This window comes from Rana temporaria, chromosome 6 (assembly GCF_905171775.1).
Source record: "Rana temporaria chromosome 6, aRanTem1.1, whole genome shotgun sequence".
Taxonomy (NCBI): Eukaryota; Metazoa; Chordata; class Amphibia; order Anura; family Ranidae; genus Rana; species Rana temporaria.
In genome coordinates this window covers 10,635,579-10,655,617 of record NC_053494.1, presented here as the reverse complement: position 1 = coordinate 10,655,617, position 20,039 = coordinate 10,635,579, and the positions used below count along the sequence as shown (strand labels likewise).

General features: G+C 46.7%; 1 protein-coding gene across 3 annotated transcripts in view; it reads right to left on the bottom strand.

Annotated features, from left to right (window-relative positions):
- The window catches only part of TAOK2 (TAO kinase 2), a 54,201-nt gene that overhangs the window by 16,082 nt on the left and 18,080 nt on the right, over positions 1–20,039 (bottom strand). Inside the window, exons 8-18 of one of the 3 annotated variants that reach the window (XM_040356130.1) lie at positions 19,742–19,833; positions 16,307–16,400; positions 15,298–15,379; positions 14,864–15,031; positions 13,232–13,438; positions 11,860–11,916; positions 11,468–11,596; positions 11,143–11,379; positions 9,671–9,799; positions 8,340–8,543; positions 5,930–6,169 (exon numbers count right to left, since the gene is read on the bottom strand). In XM_040356130.1, coding sequence (XP_040212064.1) covers positions 5,930–6,169; positions 8,340–8,543; positions 9,671–9,799; positions 11,143–11,379; positions 11,468–11,596; positions 11,860–11,916; positions 13,232–13,438; positions 14,864–15,031; positions 15,298–15,379; positions 16,307–16,400; positions 19,742–19,833 — 1,639 coding nt within the window. Of the gene's footprint in view, positions 1–4,469; positions 6,170–8,339; positions 8,544–9,670; positions 9,800–11,142; positions 11,380–11,467; positions 11,597–11,859; positions 11,917–13,231; positions 13,439–14,863; positions 15,032–15,297; positions 15,380–16,306; positions 16,401–19,741; positions 19,834–20,039 lie in introns of those variants that run through there. The other 2 variants (XM_040356131.1, XM_040356132.1) reach the window with 2 other exon arrangements.

The following is a 20,039-nucleotide window of genomic DNA, read 5'->3' as shown; positions in this document are numbered from 1 at the left end:
AACCGCCGGTAAAGCAGCGAATTGCGGGTGGTTTTAACCCTTTTTCGGCCGCTAGCGGGGGTTAAAAATGCCCCGCTAGCAGCCGAATACCTCCGCAAAAATGACAGTAAATCGCCGCTAAAAATAGCGCCGCTTTGACGCAGCCTGTGCCCCAGTGTGAAAGTAGCCTTAAGGCCCGATTCATACGTATGCTATTTTTTTGTGCTTTTTACCGTTTGCAGATATGCACTACAGAACGTGTTCCATTGGAAACCATGGTAATTGGACTGTAGTGAAAATCTGCAAAAAGCACTAAAAATGCCATAAAAGGGCTGCTTCAAGTAGAGCTGCTTTTCTATTTGCACTGACTTGTGCAGAGAATGGATATTAGCAAACGCCGGTATACAGAAGACTTTATTTCCTGGCCCTGTTCCATCCAACCTGTGCGTTGGCACCGAAGCAGCAGGTAGAGGGGGGGGGGTTCCCCCTTGAATTGGCCTCAGCAGAGATGCAGACCAGGAACTGGAGCGTTTGGGTTGGGTCCCCCCGAAATATAAGGAACCGGTAGGGGGGGTTTACCCCTCCAGCATCTGAACCATGTAAATCGGGCAGACTGACCATTGAGGTGCAATCGGCGAAAGATGGATTCTGATTGGTTGCTATGCATTGCTGAGACTTGCCCTTAGCCTTACAGTGTAAGCTTTTTGGAAAGAAAACCAGCAGGTCTTATGACCCCGGGTGCAGACAAGTGAAGGCAGACATTGGACAGGGGACACCTTCAGCATTTTGTTCTAAAGACAGTAGAAATTGGGAGTAGAAGGAGCTACATCAGAGTTAACCTCTTCACTGCCAAAGAGACCAGCATGAGTACTCAAAACATAAAAAACAAAAAAACAGAACAAAAATAAAACACCCTTTACAAGGTGACCCCTCCAGTGGTCTGATCCCATATTACAGTCCTAATGCTTAACACACGGAAATGATGACCCCAAAAATAGGGCCAGGAAATTTAGTGCAGGCTTCATTATAATGGGTCACAAAGATACTTCTCTTATGTTTTGATGAGTAGTGTCTTATATGCTAATCAGTTAAAGCCAAACTCCAGGAAAACACTTGAACACATTGGGGATAATTTACTAAAACTGGAGAGTGCAAAACTGTGGTGCAACTCTGCATAGAAACCAATCGGCTTCTAACTTCAGCTTGTTCAATGAAGCTTTGACAATAAAACCTGGAAGCCGATTGGTTTCTATGCAGAGCTGCAGCAGATTTTGCACTCTCCAGTTTTAATAAATGAACCCCTCGTTACACTATACTCCCCGTCACCCTGAAAATCCAGGACGACGACACCATTCTGCAGAGCAACATCTTCCTGTGTCACCTATCCAGATCCAGCATTGTAATTGGACCATGAATAAGCGTACCTCATTTCTTATGTCCTCCCTGTTCTAAGATTCTCCCTATAAAGTCAGCTAAGCATTTCCAGAAACATGTTAGGACTGACAGCAAGACGCAATAGCAGCCAACTGGCCCACAGTACAGAGCCTACCACACTCAGATTTTGGCTTTGCAAAGGAATGTGGGAGACCTGGACTGGTATAAGGCAGTGCTGGTGCGCACCAGCCTTGAAATTGTTCCATAGCCCCCCAGCTCCATTCCCTACGCCCCACCAATCCTAGGCCCAGGGTGTGCATCAGGCCTCGACTACTGTCCAAAGCAAGTCCTGGTTCTAAGCTACTTCTCCTGTCAGATGCCTAGTGCTAGGGCTCTATGTACAGATTCGGATCTAGAGTGATTAAGTTGATTACTAACGCAAATCATAGATGATGCAATTTTCGTTCCTGCAACCACAAGTTGCAAGAAAGAAAAAAAATAAATCGCTTGATTCCTCCTGCATCACTGTGGGGCTCCCTTCTCCTTACCCGGATGCCGGGCCAATAGGATGGAGGAGCGGGGCCTCGCGTATGCTCATTAGGGTTCCCGGTGTGAAGCCGGAAGGCTACACTGCCAGGTTCCCTTATCCACAATGGCAGCTGCAGCACTCGACAGCCGATGGAAACATCAGCTGCGGTGCCGACATCGAGGGACTCCAGGACAGGCAAGTGTCCTATTATTAAAAGCCAGCAGCTGCAATTTTTTTCTCGGGCTGGACCACCGCTTTAAAGCGGAGCTCCACCCTCCAACGTCACATTTGACACCTTTCAGGGGGGAGGGGGGTGCAGATACCTGTCTTTTCTACCCGCAGACTGTGTGGCTGGAAGTGGGTGCAAATACCCGTCTTTAGACAGGTATCTTTTCTGTTTCTTAAAGTCAGATCCCTCCATCCCCCCCCCCCCCCTGTTGTGTTCTGGGAAACACACAGCTCCCAGAACACAGCGGGAACCAGTCAGCACGGCGCAGCGCGACTCGCGCATGTGCCGTAGGGAACTGGGCAGTGAAGCCGGAGAGCTTCACTTCCTGGTTCCCTCACCGAGGATGGCGGTGGGGGCAGCAGAGTGACGAGCGATCGCTCGTCCTCTGATGCGGACGGAGCTGGACTCCTGGACAGGTAATTGTGCCGATATTAAAAGTCAGCAGCTGCAGTATTTGTAGCTGCTGGCTTTTAATATTTTTTTTTTCAGGGGACATCTAGAAACACTAAACTGGAGTAAAGAGTGACTTTTCTATTTTCCTGGAGTTTAGCTGTAACTTTATCCCAATGTGTCAGGTTTTAGTGCAATACAAATCTTACTATAAGGGTGCACAAATCTACAAAATGTACCCCTTTTGTTTGGAAAAGTTACTTTTCTAACAAACCAAAGCACTGCCCAACTTCAAAATATTGTGTATCATTTGATTCCACACTAAAGGCATGACATTCAACTGCTCTATGGCTAAAGCCTATATTACCTTGGTGTGTTCTTTGTTACCCAAAGGGCCTCATTTTAAAGACCTCGTATATATTCTCACCGAATTGGTCTGTTCAAAAATTACAGACGAATCTACTGCATGCTGTGACCATGTAGTCACTTTCCGTGCTTCGTGACACGGCAGCAGCAAAGCAGGAGGATCGTCTGTTTGCCAATGCGGTGATATAAATTACTCTTAGAAAATATATTTATATTTTTATAAAGTTACTGTGTGCAAAATTGTCATCAGTTAAAATAGAAACCTTTTATAAGAACTTCAATAAACACATATAAAATCTGTTCCCCCAAAGCAGCGGTAAACTTCACAGTCATTACTTTGCTGGGGGTTAAAGGGGGGGGGGGGGTTAACTGCGGGATGGGGAAGGGGTTAACTGGGGGATCGGGAAGAGGTGGGGAGGGTCAGGGGGAGATATCAAGCATACTTAAATCTAACATTTTTGTCTTCTTTAAAGAGCAGGGAGGATGAAGTATTACGATCAGTGCAGACTTACCCGTTTGCCGCATAGCAAAAAGGGTCTTTGGTGCTTCAGGCCCAGGTCATGTGAAATAACTTGCAGCATTACATCATGTGTCTCCCAGCAGCTCTACATTGTGAATGCTGACGTCAGCAGTGCCTCCATTCACGCTACTGATGTTGGTGCCCCATTGGAGGGCTACAGTAGCCATGGATGGAGAAGACAAGTTGCCAGCACACCGATGAGCTTTTGTTCAAAAGAGCAGAGCTATTTATTATTGCAAGATCAAATAGAAAAGAAATGGTTGAGGGCTGTGCAGGGACTGGAACAATGACGGATAAAGGATCCCTGCATGGTCCCGAAATGTTGCTCCTCAGAGATTGTGCAAAAAATAAAAAGCCTTGCACGCTTGTTGGTAGGCTGGCAACATTCCTTACCCATGTCATGCACTGTGCCCAGTTAGGTGTTGTGGCACCCTTTTATCCAAATGGATTCCAGTAAGGAATATACTTTGTGCCATGGCTTTAGATCATGTGACCTGGATTTGGAGCACCGCAGAACCAGCTTGCTAATATAAACCAAGACCAAAACTTTTTAGTGGTAAGGTGTTAGAACCCCTGTCAGGTTTTCAATGCCATAGGTGGCGTGTGCAATGGAGGATTCATGCTCTCTTTGGTCCTGGTGACCACTGTCCTCAGAATTAAAAGTGGAGGAAAATCTGAAAATTTGGGGTTGTCACCAGAACAGAAACTGAGAGGAACCTGTAGGGCAGTGATTGTGAACCTTGGCACCCTGGATGTTTTGGAACTACATTTCCCATGATGCTCATGCACTTTGCAGTGTAGTTGAGCATTATGGGAAATGTAGTTCCAAAACATCTAGGGTGCCAAGGTTTGCCATCACTGCTGGAGGGTAATCTGTTCTGATCACAACAGGGAATTTCCATTGGAGAAATTTCTGCTCATTTCTCATTGGGGTTGATTTACTAAAACTGTTGAGTGCAAAGTCAGGCTCACTACTACATAGAAAACAATTGGCTTCCAGGTTTTATTGCCGAAGCTTAATTGAACAAGCTGAGGTTAGAAGCTGATTGGTTTCTTTGCAGAAGTGAGCCCGATTTACACTCTCCAGCTTTAGTAAATCAACCCCATTGTGTCTACAGAAACATGAAGAGACACAGATGGTAAAAAAAATTCTGACAGGGGTTTTAATTATTCATATACATTCTGCCCAAGGTCTCTATACTTGTTTAAAGCAGACAAAAAGTTAGAGCTTTGGACTGCTTTAAGTGGCACAGAGGAGGGGGTGACTGATACTGTAGATAGCATCAGATTTTGGGGTGAAATTTCCACGTAATAATTCCTTCACTCTAGCTCCATGTAATAAGGCACATTACAGTTTGGAGAAAGGCTGCGACATCTTGTGCCTGCTCCTTCACCTCCAGGGGATTAGAGGGTTTGATTTTCTGGCTACACTGGCTCTTCCCACTGACCTCCCTACTTGTGGTCCCCGCTGCTCCCTGCGCTTTGCGGCTTCCCTCTGTCTCTGTTCGCGGCTCATCAGTCTCGGAATGCGGCTGGGCCCTTCCTGTCTCAGGAGTTTTAACCGCTCCATGTAATCTAGCGCTACTGGAGGCAAGACTGCACAGAGCCTCCGCACCCCTTTGGTCAGGCTCTGGTTTACCATTTTTGCCATACGCGATGGAGCCCTGAAAAGCCTCTTCCACCAGGGCTCCTTGCTGCTGGCCCTCAACTGCCTGGCGAGCACAGGTATGCGGCTCCTGTAGCCACCTTTGTACGTTTTTGGGAAAAGGGAGAAGAGCCCGCCTTCTCGCACTGCCCCACAGCGTTGGAGGACCCTGAAGACCGGCCGTGGCAACCGCAGCAGCGCCTTCAGCCATAACTTACGCCCTCGCTTTGGCCAATCCTTAAGCCATTGACTTGATGGCTTTCCTACAGAACCTGCCACCAGGGAAATAGACAGAAAAATACCAGGGGAGGTGAATACCCCGACCGCTATTGCCAACACTGGTACATAATACAGCCTAAGCCTGTAACTCATGGCCAGCACGGCTAGGGCCCCCCAGCTCTGCGCCAGTAACATGAAGGAGGCGGGGCTTAGCGCAAACACCCAGCACAGCAGTATGTAGCCACAGAGCAGGCTGGCCCCAAGGGTCTCTAGAGCCACGAGCACAGAGTCCAAAAGTGGCCCTGGCCTCCAGAGGGTGACGAGCGCCAGCAGCAGGGGAAGCAGAGACCACGGGCAGGAGGGCCTGGAAGCTGCCAAAAGGGTTAAAGCAGCACAAAGAGCATGGCTCGGTAGGGAGGAGGAAATCTGTGAGTGCCCTGGGCGGAGAGAAACCTCCGGCTCTGCCACCTGTACAGACGTCAACTCAAAGTAGGGGACATCATGGCCTGGACTGCCATCCGCTGCAGTGCGCTCTGAAGAAACCCCTGCATCTGCAACTTGCTCCTCATCCTCAGAGCTGCAGAGGCTGAAAGTGTCACTTTCTCCCCCCTCCTCCTCCTCATCATAATAATCATCATCATCATCATCCTCCTCCTCCTCATCATCCCCAGGCCTTACTTTCAGGCTCTTGGGCTGCTGTCGGACTTCAGCTGCATGTTTCTGGCGAAGCTCCTGCTCCCGCCGCTTGTTGTACTCCAGCTGGTTGCCCAGCTCTGTTTGGTGCTGCATACGGATCAGTTCACTGCGCGTGTGCTGCAGCAGCTGCAGGTGGCGGAACTCCAACTCCTGGGTGCACTCGTGCTGTCGCAATAACATGGCACACTCCAGGTCTCGTTGCGTCTGCTTTTTGTTCAGCTCCTGCCAAAAATATATAAAAAAATTCTGTTATTTACAGCGTATAAGAAATCCAAAGTCTTAGGCCCCATACACACTATTAGATATTCTGCAGATTTTTGTCTTCAGATTTACCAAAACCATAAAATCTGAGGTCAAACCTTAAGGTTGGATTCACACCTATGCATTTTTAGTGCTTTTTGCACTACAGAACGTGTGCCATAAGAAACCATGTTAAATGGACTGTAGTGCCAATCTGCAAAATGCGCTAAAAATGCATCGGTGTGAATCCAGCCTAATAGGCAGATTCAGAAAGACTTAAACTGGCGTATCAGTAGATACACCAGCCTAAGTCTGAATCTGCGCCAACGCAAATTTAAGCGTATTCTGGTAACCAGATACGCTTAAATAAGGCTAAGATACGAGCGGTTTAAGTGTCTTACACCGTCATATCTTAAAGTGTAATTTTTAGGCTGGCCGCTAGGTGGCGCTTCCATTGCGTTCGGCGTAGAATATGTAAATCATTAGATACGCCTATTCACGAACGTACGCCCGGCCGACGCAGTACAGATACGCCGTTTACGTAAGGCATTTTCAGGCGTAAAGTTATTCCATCAAATAGCTGGACTAGTAATGTTAAGTATGGCCGTCGTTCCCGCATCGAAATTTAAAAATTATACGTCGTTTGCGCAAGTCGTCCGTGAAAAAAAATTGTTTCTGGACAGCCGCATTCTGAACAAGTTGTAGCCTTTATTAAAAAAAGGACAGCACTACAAGTCACAGCAACAAAATAAAACCTGACTCTTGACGTGTTTCGCACTGAAACTAAAGCTTAGTCATAGCACTAGCTTCAGTGCGAAACGCGTCAGAGTTGGGTTTTATTTTATGTTGCTGTGACTTGTAGTGCTGTCCTGTTTTTAAATAAAGGCTACAACTTGTTCAGAGTGCTGCTGTCCAGAAACAATTTTTGTTCCTGGTTTGCCAAGTGCATTGCCTGTACCTGAGTTGTCTGCAACTGAGGATATTCATCTGGGTTCCCACCTGGAGCGGCTACTCCCTTTTCCCTGGAGATTCAGCCTTACTGGGTGCGCATAGCGGATGACCTGGGTGCCGTCTCTGGACTTCGGGTCCCCTTGGACCCCCCTGGTCCTTCTCCCGAGTCACTTTGAGGAGGTTCAGCAGGGGGACAGATACACCAGACTATTCCTCGCTTTTTCCCTGTTCTATGCCAGGAGAGAAATTCTTCTTAAATGGAAATCAGCGGAACCATCTACTGTGGAGTCCTGGACCCTCTCTGTAAATGCAGTATTATCTCTCTACAGACTCGCCAGTATGAGCGCAGACAATGCCCTGCAAAGTTTGATAAAATCTGGTCTGGGTGGATTGATGCTAGAGGCCGATGTGGCCGGTGGGCTTCTCAGTGCACTGCGCCTGATTACATACCAGCTGCTTCTGCCTATTAACCCCCCCTCCCATTTTGGTACTCCGTTCTGTAACCCTATGCAGGACTTCTGAAGGGGGGAAACGTACCTGTATAATTGACGTATTGCTAGTTCATTATGGTTGGGGATGGGGATTGGCTGTTTTCGTCTATGCATTTGAATGTACGTTGTGGTTGGGGACCTGGTTTGGTGATATGATTTAAGATGATTGCTGTTTGCGCTTTCATGTCCATGTGTTACTGTATTGTTATACAGGATTTATATAGCGCCAACAGTTTGCGCAGCGCTTTACATCAAGGAAGACAGAAGGGATCAGAGGGCCCTGCTCCTTAGAGCAGGGATCCTCAAACTATGGCCCTCCAGCTGTTGTAGAACTACACATCCCATGAGGCATTGTGACACACTGACATTCACAGACATGACTAGGCATGATGGGAATTGTAGTTCCTGAACATCTGGAGGGCCGTAGTTTGAAGACCCATGCCTTAGAGCTTACAATCTAGAACTGTAATGTTTTGTATTTCAATAAAACATCTCTGTTAAATCTGAAGACAAAAATCTGCAGAAAATCTAATAGTGTGAATGGGGTCTTAGACATTTGTGCATGCAATCAACAAGACGACGACCAGCCAACATTTTATCAGTTTTAGAAAACAGTTGTGGGAGCAGTCGGATCCTCTGCAGGTTTTTGCTGCCCATGTTTCCACTATTCAACCTCTCTTCATGACCAAGAAGAGGAAACTAGCACCCACCTCTCGGAGAAGGTCTTGGTCCAGGTTGTGCCTTGCCAGCAGCATCTTTCGCTTATACTGTCGACACTGGAGCTCGAAGTACTGGCGCTGCCTGCGCAGGAGGTTGGCCTCCTCCTCTGCCTGGTAGTGCTGCATGCTCTCTTTCTGGCGGAGTAGCCACTCCTGCTTCTCCCGCTTTGGCGTGCTCTGATTCTCCTGCAACTCCTGCCAAGAAAACACAATGCATATATTACATCAAATATTCAAGCCACGTCAAGCCCAAAAGGAGTCTTTTCTTCTTGAACTCTATTTAGGCTAGCATTCGAAAATAGAGGGGGAGGACAGACAGTTCTGAAGCCCTCAAATCCCAGACTGCATATTAGCCGCTCTTTCATTGTTTGGACAGCAGGTAACAAATGTTTAGCAGCATTTAATGATAGAAGATGCTCTCTCCAGTATTGTGCTCCAGGGATCCCTCAACACCTCCTCCACCCATCTTATCCCTCTAAACTGTGCTATTCATCCTATACTCTATATACCCCTATATAACACAACCCCCTGCATAATGTGCTGTACATGTGCTCCAATTCAGACCCCATAATCTACAGCACTCCCTCTGCACACTGTGCTGTACATCCTATACTTCACACCACATCCCTCCGTACATCCTAAATTCCAGGCCATAGCCCTCTGCACACTGCTATACTTCAAAACCCTCTTTACTTCTCATATTCCACCCTACATATTGTGCTGTACATCCTATACTCCACTCCCCTTTGTACACTATCTTCCAGTATTCTACAGCAGGGGTCAGCAATCTTTTTCCACTTAAGTCCCGCATTCAATGTATGTGAAAGCATGGAGAGCCACATAATAAATTAAGATACCATATTTATCGGCGTATACCGCGCACTTTTCCCCCCCTTAAAATAAGGGGAAAATCGTGGGTGTGCGATATACGCCGATCCCCGCGCTCTGTTTGAACGCCGCCGCCGACATATACAGAGCGCAGTACACTCGGCCAGGCTCGGCTCCCCTCGCGGTCACGCCCTGTGCCGCCTCCTAGCCTTTATGCGAGAGGAGCCGAGCCTGCCCGAGTGTACTGCGCTCGGTATATGTCGGCGGCGGCGTTCAAACAGCGGGGATCGACTAAAAAAAAAAAGCGCGGGAGAAGCAGGGAGGACACCACCAGGGCCGCAGACGGACGCCGGACCAGACCAGGCCGCCGATGGATGCCGGGCAAATCACCGACGAGGGGCATTCAAACAAAGTATTTTCTTTTTTTTCAGGAAATTTCCCTTCCAGTATCCAACCCAGCCAGTCCTTGTTTTGACCACTTGCGTTTTGCTCACCTCCTTGAGCTGCTCCTTGCGGATCTTGTACTGCCTCTTCTGGCTCTCCAGTAGGTTGGTCAGCTCCTTCTTCTGCTGGCCAAGGATGTGCTGCTGAAACTTCTTTTCCTCTGTCATAGCTGACTTGGCCTGTAGGCAAGAAAGTTAAATTTGTTTATTAGAATGACCCATGTTACCCTTTTATGTGAAATCCAATAAGCTCCACTTGGCTGACCTGACATTCCAACATATTTATAGATCTTTTAAAAAGTAGGTAGCACACGGTCTAAGGCAGGGATATGCAATTAGCGGACCTCCAGCTGTTGTAGAACTACAAGTCCCATGAGCCTCTGACAGCCACAAGCATGACACCCAAAGGCAAAGGCATGATGGGACTTGTAGTTTTGCAACAGCTGGAGGTCCGCTAATTGCATATCCCTGGTCGAAGGCTTCCCACCCACACCGGACTTCCCAATAAATTCCGTGGCCCGGATTCAGATACACTACGCCGCCGTAAGTTTGAGCAGCAAGTTGGGTATTCACATACAACTTGCGCATAAACTTACGGCGGCGCAGTGTAACTGGACCGGCGTAAGCCCGCCTAATTCAAAATAGGCTGGTTGGGGGCGTGTACTATGTAAAATAGTAGTGACCCCACGTTTTTGAAATTTTTAACGAACGGCACATGCCCGGTGGACACAGCCAGGTAAAGATTGCGCTGCAACACGGCCCATGGGACACACGCAAGGCCCGCCTGGCCATCATTTGTCTATAAGCCGGGGCGGGAACTGGTTAAAGTAAACATTTCCTGATAAACACATGAGGACCGTCTATTCCCTTGTGAAGATGCTAGTTCTCAGGTGAAAACCTTATTGAACCCAGTTGGTCAGTGTACAAGTCACTCACTGACATGGAACAAGTTTACATTTCTGTAAAATCAGCGTGAACCCAGACATCCTTAGTGGTGTAAATCCAGCTGGGAGAGACCATTGTGACAGCAATCATAGGTGTGCACAGCCTATTGCATTAGGGTGTGCACCCCAAAACTCAAACACATTTGCATGCGTGTGCATATGTATATATACACTGACAGTGTCAGCAGAGCAATGGACTGTGTCAGTAGGGAAGAGATTGCTTGCAATAGTTTTTTTTTTTTTTTTTTACTTTTTACTTTACCTTATTTTTTTAAAGGAGCCTTTAGGGGTCTTTGGTGAAATGTTAAGAGTCCAAAACAGGGGGAATTTGCAACACAGGGGGTAATTAGGTTTTTTTTGCCCAGGCACACTATGTGTGCATGCCTGTGACAGCAATGGTAGTGGTAGTGCAGACCCAGAAATTAAAGCAGAGAGATCTCACCAGTAGAACCCCTAAAGGGAAGCCAGTAACTACAGTATTACAAACTGAATCCAAGCTCTCCAAACTTTTATTGTTAAACATCATGGACCACCTACCATCATCTTCTCCTGCTTGTACCTGAACCCCCAAGCACTCACCTCCTTCTCAAATATGACCTGGTGTTTCTTGGTAAGCTTATCAGTCTCTGCAGAAAAATTGCTCCGGTGAGCCTCTAGCTCTTTGTCCAGACGCTGTTGGTGCTCATCCAGCTCAGATTTTAGCTTGTTCTCCAGCGCCATCAGTTGCTTCTGGTGCTGCCGCCTCATGCGCTTGTACCCGGACATCTGTTCTCGTAAGGCCGAGTCCTGCTCATGTTCCTGAATCTGACGAGTCACCTGCGGGTGCAGAACAGAATTAAAAGATCAAACCCCCAAAAAAATGAAAGAAGCCCGAGGGCAGAGAAAAACGCAGCGTAACCCTCACCAGGGAGGCGGTGCGGATAGTGGCAAAGTGGTCCCTGTTACGGCAGTAGGCCCTGCGCCGAGCCGCAGAGGTCGACTGCTGTGCCTCCATCTCTGGCTGGTATGGATCATCGTATATGTTGTCGTGAGCCTGAAAAAAAAAAGGAGCCGGTATGTGAATACAGGAACAGCAAGGAGGCTGGGTGTGTGGGTGTAAACAAGGGAAGGCTAATACTGCAATAAAAAAAAAGGAAATAAAAAAAAAAAAGAAGCTCTTTAAAGTATACCTGTCAGACACAAAGTGAGATGACATTTGTTAGGGCTAGCATATTAATGAAAATCTATCATTTAGCCTACTCAAGGACAGGTTGTTATCTTCATAACCCACAATTCTCCTTTCCCACTGATACTTGCCTCCCACGTGCTCCCCTGCCACCCTGTTTGCCTGCCAGAGCCTTGAGTAGGAAGCCCCTGTGTAATAATTGTTTAAAAATGTTAAAATGTTATGTCACATGGTATTTGTGCAGCAATTTTTCAAATGCGATTTTTTTGGTGAGGAAAAAAACACTTTCATAAATAAAAAACACACAATATTTACACCAATTTTGTTGTATACATGTGAAAGATGATGTTTTGTCAAGTAAATAGATACCAAACATGTCATGCTTTAAAATTGCGCACACTCATGGAATTGCGCCACACCGTACCAAAAAATCTCCATAGGCAATGCTAACATTTTTTACAGATTACCATTTTAGAGTTGGCTCTAGCGCTAGAAATATTGCTTTCACTCCAACGATCGCCTGAGATAAAAATAAAAAAAATAGATTTCAGGCTTTCCACAAAAAAAATTAAAGTGGAGGTTCACCCTATAAAAAATTTCTAACACTACATCCAGCCCAGTTCTGCAAATAAAATGACACTGACCTTTTGTTTTTTGTTCGCCGTAGATAGCGTTTAGCCTTAGAATTCACTGCGGCTTCCGGGTAGGGAATCCCGCGGGAGTGGGCGTTCCTATTGACATGCCAATTGATTGACATGCTAAACGACGGCGCACACAGCGCGTCACGACTTCCCGAAAGAAGCTCGGGTCGGCTCAATTTGGCGCCGAATAGAGCCGAGCCTCCTTCGGGAAGTCGTGACGCGCTGTGTGCGCTGTCGTTTAGCATGTCAATCAATTGGCATGTCAATAGGAACGCCCACTCCCGCGGGATTCCCTACCCGAAAGCCGCGGTGAATTCTAAGGCTAAACGCTATCTACGGCAAAAAAAAAAAAGGTCAGTGTAATTTTATATGCAGAACTGGGCTGGATGTAGTGTTCATTTTTTATAGGGTGAACCTCCCCTTTAAATAAATTGGCAGTGCTTACCATCAACCAGACCTGGAAGTGATGTCACGACATCGCTTTAGACCTCCGAGGTTCATAGAGATGGCCGGGACTATTTGGTCCATGGGCAGCTCTATGGTAACCTGCCGCCGGGTTCATTCTCCGGCTCCCAGATCGCACAGGAGAGAAGCAGGGTGGGTGGCGGGAGGGGGACGCCCACTCCTTCCGCCTGTAAAAGCAATCAAGCAGCTGAACGGTCACTATAATGGCTTTTACAGTAGAGAATCACCGGCTGAAGAGAAGAAATATATATATCTGGATGATGCTTGTAGCTTCAGGCATCATCCAGATATTTTCACTTAAAATAAATGATGTCATATGACATTTACCCGGGGGGAAGGGGGTTAAACAAACTCATCACTTCCCTGAACCCCAGAAAGTTAGTTCTCTGCTACTTACCGGCAGCCGGTGGATGACAGAGCTGTTGGAGGTTACCGTGTGCTCGCCCTCCTGCATCATGGCCATTTCTCCGCTGTCATCAGAGGCATCTGCCAGGCTGTTCACCGAGCTGCTCTGGCTGCTGGCGCTAATGGACATGCTCGGTACGGACTGGCTGCTTTCCATGCTGGTTATGGTGCCTGTACAATGGAGAAACTGCTCCGACTCCTGGCAAAGAGGAAAAGAAAAAAAAAAGAAGAAGGTGTTACACCACTGCATGCTGGATTTTAAGTTGTACTGGTCTTCTGAGTCGGACCTACTGATTCATCAATTTGTTTTCTATATTGTCCACAAGTTCAGCTAAATGTAAAAACACTGAACTTCAGGAATACTGAAGCTCCTCCCTTGCAGTGGGGCTATGCCCACAAGGGTTACCTGTTCGTTTAGGTCCAGGGGACTTGGTAAAGCACTATTATAGTGGCTTGAGCCTCTGTGCTGCTAGATGGGTCCCCAGATGCTCTACTCCCCTATGCATCGGCGGTCTAAAGGTATCAAGACCAGAGGAGGACCCATAGCCTTGCATTGGACATGAGGATGCAGAGGAACAGTCCACCGCAGAAGCATGGGGGAGCAGAGGATCAGGCAAAAAATGCGTTCCCTAGACATAAACAACACGTATCCCTTGCAGTGTCTGTAGAGCTGAGAGTAACATACTTTTTTTTTTAGTTAAAGTGGAAGTCCAGGATTTTCCTAACAATGCTTAAACTTGCTCCCACCCCCAATTCTAACTCCTAACTGTGAAAAGAAGATGCTTACACTTCCGTATTCTAAGGGCCCTGTGGTCCAGTCACGAGATCCGCTCACAGCAGGGGCTTCAGGGGAGAGGAAAGACAACAAATGCCCAAATAGCAAGCCTATGGGTGACATCACTGCACATGCCTTTCAGCCGTTCTCAATCTCTTCTCTCCCCTGAAGCCGGCTGCTGGGGAGATCACGTGACCGGGTCAGAATGCCCTCAGAATAGGTACACAGCTTCCTTTGACAGGGGAGTTAGAATAAGGGTGGGAGCAGGTTAAATCATAGTTTGGAAAAGCCTGGACTTCCACTTTAATATATACTTGAATAGATTTTTAAACCAGAATTTTGTGCCGTGAGCATGAGAGTTAAGAGGTTGAGTTCAGCTTTGGAACATGTTCCATCCGTTTTTAGGGTGGAATATAAACACGTTCCAGCATCTGCAGTCTCTTAACCACCCCCCCGATCCCCCCTCCCTGCGCCAGCGGGTGGGGGATACTTTCCCCGCACCCGCTGTTACAATTTTAAAATAGCATGGCCTTGCGGCTCCATCATTCATTCAGTTTCCTGTGCTTGTAGTTCTCAATGAACTTCAAGGGTGCTGGTGAACTCTCTCATAGTCCAATGATCTCCGTCTCTCAGGTAACTGCCTGCCTGTACAAGGTACGGGCAGACAGCTATGCCGAGTGTCTGCAGGAGCCCAAAATTGCACCCGCATTTCTCTGTAGGCTCTGTAACGCACTTTTTTTTTTTTGAAAGGTGAACTTTTGAAAGGACACTTCATGTCTCGGTTCCCCATTGCTACCGACACCCCGACAACATGTACTCTGTACTGGATATGACAAACTCTCCCCTCACCTCCTCTTCTTCAGTGGTCTCTGTGTTGGGTCCATTCTGTGTGTCCTGGAAGAGAATCTTCTTCATTTTCCGGTACTGCAGGTTGTCCAGCTCTCGCACCGCATCCTTTGTGCGCTGGATCAGCTCCATTATAACGGTCTGCGGCCTCTCCCTCTGCAGGAAACGGTGCTGGAAAAAGAACAAGGGCAGTGATTGCACAAAGATCACGATAAAAAGCTATATGGGCCAATTTACTGGTTAACAAAAACAATGTACACCTGAACAATTAGGCACACTAAGAAGATTGCAGTGTACTGATTATATATATATATATATATATATATATATATATATATATATAATCTCACATTCATAGGAACTGTTAGCAAAGATATAGACAAACCTATCAATTTAACTAGTGATATGCTGGACAGAACCAGTTAAACTTATTTTACCTTCAGCAACATATCAGAGCTGGGCCTGTCCTGGGGAATCTTCTGAAGACACGAATCCACAAAGTTCCGGAAATATTCAGACCTGCACAACAGAGATCCTTAATAAGCAGCATACCACAGCATTAAAATGGATATTTCAGCTAAAGGATACGTGCACATTAAGACAAAGTGAACTACAGCTGTGCTCCAAGGGTTTTTGGATGTCAATGGGTAATGTGTGCTCTGCCCATGTACTACTATGGGATGTCTTGACCTTATGCTTTCTGCATCACATCACAATTACCGTATTTATCGGCGTATACCGCACACTTTTTCCCCATTAAAATAAGGGGAAAATCGTGGGTGCGCGATATACGCCGATACCCGCGCTCAGTTTGAAGCCTCTGCCGACATATACCGAGCGCAGTACACTCAGGTACATTCGGCCAGGCTCGGCTTTGCTCGTGGTCACGCTCTGTGAAGTTTATGCGTGAGAAGCCGAGCGTGCCCGAGTATACTGCGCTTGATATATGTCGGCGGAGGCTTCGAACTGAGCGCGGGAAGTGGGAATTTGACTCTGAGAAAGCGCGGGAGAAGCCAGGAGGACACCACCGAGGCCGCGGACGGACGCCGGGCAGGACACCAAAACTAAGTAATAAAATGTTTTTTTTTACAGGTTGTCGGGTCAACATTAGGGGTGCGCGCTATATGCCGGATCGCGCAATACCCCGATAAATACGGTACCTCAACTTTTCTAATGACTCTACCCTTCTGTATAGAGTAACTGTGAACTGCTGTTATATGCAATAACGTCTGTACTTTTTGGAGCTACTTTTGAAATACTTAAAGTGGATGTAAACCCTCCATACACCCAGTGAAGTGAACAGCCTCAGATGATACACAGGGATGAACCAAATCCAACTACATAAGTTTTGCATATATACCTGCTGTCTCCACATTTATATACTGTTTAGAAAGTTCGGATCATGTTAGAAAATTTTGAACAGACAGCTGGCCAGATTATACTCACCAGTGATTGGACTGCAGCACAGGAGACTCGTTCTGAGCGATGTGATATAAGGCACTCATAGCATTCATATTAAAGAGCGGGGGCTTTCTTTCCGCTACAAAACAGGAAGAAAAAAAAAAATGACAACTGTGTTAGCAACTTCACAAAAAAAAAAAAATATATAATATAATTATATATATATATATATATATATATATATATCATAACAAAAACAGGAAAGACTTTGGACCAGATATATGAACTGGTGTTATGGAAAGCCAGTTCTTACAAGTATCCCATGCTTATGTAGGGGAAGCTTTTTACACAGCAGTCCTATGTGAGGTGCAAGACTTCAACATGATGCAACATCAGCACAGCAGTGAACTGAGCCTCACACTTCATATGTGCCAAGCATGGATGTATAATATATTCAGGTGTTGTATGTGCATTACAGCGGGTCCTCTGTGGTAAAAGTGCAAAATTTAAAGAGCAGCCGTACTGTGCAATCTAAATGGAAAGCAAAGGACTAGACACGCAAGTCATGTCTGTAGGCTGCCTGCAGATGATCTCTTCCTCATTACCCATCTCTGTATGTAGACAGTCATCTTGGTAGTGGCAGGACTTTGCTTCCTCATGTCTCATTGTCTCTCAGAATGGATGAAAACGAAGCAGGGGGATCCTTGCACAGCCAACAGCACAGTTGTGACACCACCAAAAAACTCCTGAGACTTAAGGTAGCAATGTCTTAGAGAGATGGTAGGCCACCTCGGCCCTTCAGCTGTGGTGAAACTACAAGTCCCATGAGACATTGCAAGACTGACAATCGCAGGCATGATTCCTAGAGGCTGAGGCATGATGGGATTTGTAATTTCACCACAACTGGAGTGCCGAGATTGCCTACCCCTGTGACATGAGGATCAAGACAAATGAGTGCCTTTTTTTCAGGAGGAATTTAAAAAAGGTAAAAAAATTCTAAGATGCCACTTAAGCATAATTCTCTAGGAGCTACTAAGGTCTCTCTCACAAGCGGCATATCAATGATCCGCTGATGAACTCCTCGCCATTGGGAAGCAACGCGTACGGAAGGAAGCGTCGTGACGTCACCCGCGGCCATCATGCATTTTGTTCCTACACACATGGGGCTAGATTCGCATACCTTTAGGCGGCCGTAGCGTATCCCCATTCACGGACGAGTTACGCAAACGACGTAAAATTTGAAAAATTTGACGCAGTTCCGACGTCCATACTTAACATTGGCTGCGCCATCTTTTTGGTGGTTTATCTTTACGCCTGAAAACCCCTTACGTAAACGGCGTATCTTTACTGCGACGGCCAGGCGTACGTTCGTGAATAGGCGTATCTAGCTGATTTACATATTCCAGGCGTAAATCAGCGTACACGCCCCTAGCGGCCAGCGTAAATATGCAGTTACGATACGCCGGCCGTATCTTAGCAACATTTAAGCGTATCTCAGTTTGAGCATACGCTTAAAGTTGCGACGGCGCGGATTCGGACTTAGGACGGCATATCTACTGATACGCTCGTCGTAAGTCTACCTGAATCTGGCCCAAGCTGTCCATCTGGCACTGGGACAGTGCCATGTTTGTAAGTTTTATTCTCATCTTTATCATTAAAACGTTTATTATTGCGGAGAGCACTATGTTGTGTCCTTTATGACTGCATGACCCATGTGACCTTGGAGATATCAACGCATACTAGTCCATATCCTCTTCTGTATCCGGATTGGTCGGGATTTGCTTTGTACCATCTACTAGTGCCCGTAAGGCAAGGTGTACTTGACCCTCCATAATTAAAGGGTCCCCTCGGTAAGGTGAGCGGCCATCTTTATTATTGGTGGGAGGTTTCATACATACCCACGGAGTCACCTGCATGTTGTATTCTTATATCATCACTGAAGATCACACGGATGGTGTTTGCTATTTGATATGTGGACTGGATTTCAGCGCTGCACTGTTTTATATATCAATGCATACCCCATGTAAGGACTGCGTTTCCCCACATGGGGATACATAGGTGTTCTCTGCTTTCTAGTCACATTCACTTCTACTGGGACACAGAGGCTGCATGGAGACACAGCTGCTGCTCCCAATCCGACAGTGCGGTGCAATTTAAGCCCATTCATTTTGATAAAAGAACGATTTTGTTCCATGCGATTCAGTGCGGGATAATGCACTGCGTTCGTGACCTACATTTAGGGTGTCGCTAACATTGCACTGACACCCCACTGCAGATCGCAAAGGCAGTGCAATTTGAAAGCGGTGCGGGAAACGTGCAGGGATTGCGAGTTTCTCACACTGCGTTCTGTGAACTGGGGCTTATTGGTAACAAAAGGAAAAATGGGCAACAACTTAGGCCTCGTACACACGAGGGGACAGTCCGATGAAAACGGTCCGCTGGACCGTTTTCATCGGACATGTCCGCTGGGAGATTTCGGTCTGATGGCTGTACACACCATCAAACCGAAATCCGCGCGGACAGAGAACGCGGTGACGTAGACGACACCGACGTTCTCTACTGCGCGAGTTCAATGCTTCCACGCATGCGTCGAATCAATTCGACGCATGCGCAGGATTTCTGTCCACTGGTTAGACGTACTAACCAGCGGACATGTCCGCTGGACAGCTTCCCAGCGGACATGTTTCTTAGCATGCTAAGAAACATTTGTCCGCTGGAAATCTGTCCGCTAGCCTGTACACACGATTGGATCTGTCCGCTGACCAGTTTCAGCGGACAGATCCGGTCGTGTGTACGAGGCCTTAGGGATTCGAAGCAAATATAAAACAGAAAAGTCAGTGCTGCTACCCATACAACGCATAGAGAGCAGAACTCCCGGTGCTCGGTCCACAGTCGCTGACTGAGTAATGTCGGAAAAATTATCCGCACTTCGGTTGTTGCTCTTTAAAAAAAATATGTTTGTTTTTTATTGACAAGCCACAGGGAACAAATGCACATGAAAACAGTTGACGCCTTCGTCATAACCTCAAAAGCAAATATTCCCATGCAGTGAGAGATCAGAAGACTAGAGACCAGTGCTGAACAGATCAAAGGACCAAGTAGTTAAAGAAAATGTCTAGAATACGTCTGTTCACTACCTATTCTGCAGAGCCCTGAGGAAGGAGTTGCTTTAATCCCTTGAAATACATTGGCTTATTAACACGGGTTACCTATAAAAGGAATGAATTCTGTATGTTTGAAGAAACGGCACTCATCACCCATTACCGAGATTACACTGTTGAAGCCCCCGAATCCTGACTGGTCCCTACATGAGTGGCGCAGAAAATTGGGAGCAAACCCTTACACACAGGCAACTAGTGTCACTGCATATCTACTAAGACAATCCAGGATATGGCAATTTTTCTGATTACAACTCCTCCACCTTTGGGGGGGGGGAGATGATTGAGAGTCAAAAGACTTATATAAAAAAAATATACTCACCTAACTCAATGCTGGTGATCCCAAGAGACCAGACATCCACCTTTCCATCATACTGCCCCTCGTCCATAGCCAGAATCACCTCTGGAGCCATCCTGCAGAAGGTTAAAAAAAAAAAAAAAAAAAATCATGGTACATTGTACATGGTTCATTTAAAGGGGTGTTCCAGTAATTTTTAATGTTTATTAAAAGTCAGCAGCTACAAAAAGTGTCTTTTAATAAACATACACTCACCTGCTCCACATTCCAGCGACGCGCCGGCCGGGGCTCCGCTCCTCCCCCCCCCCTCTCCGGCCGGCGT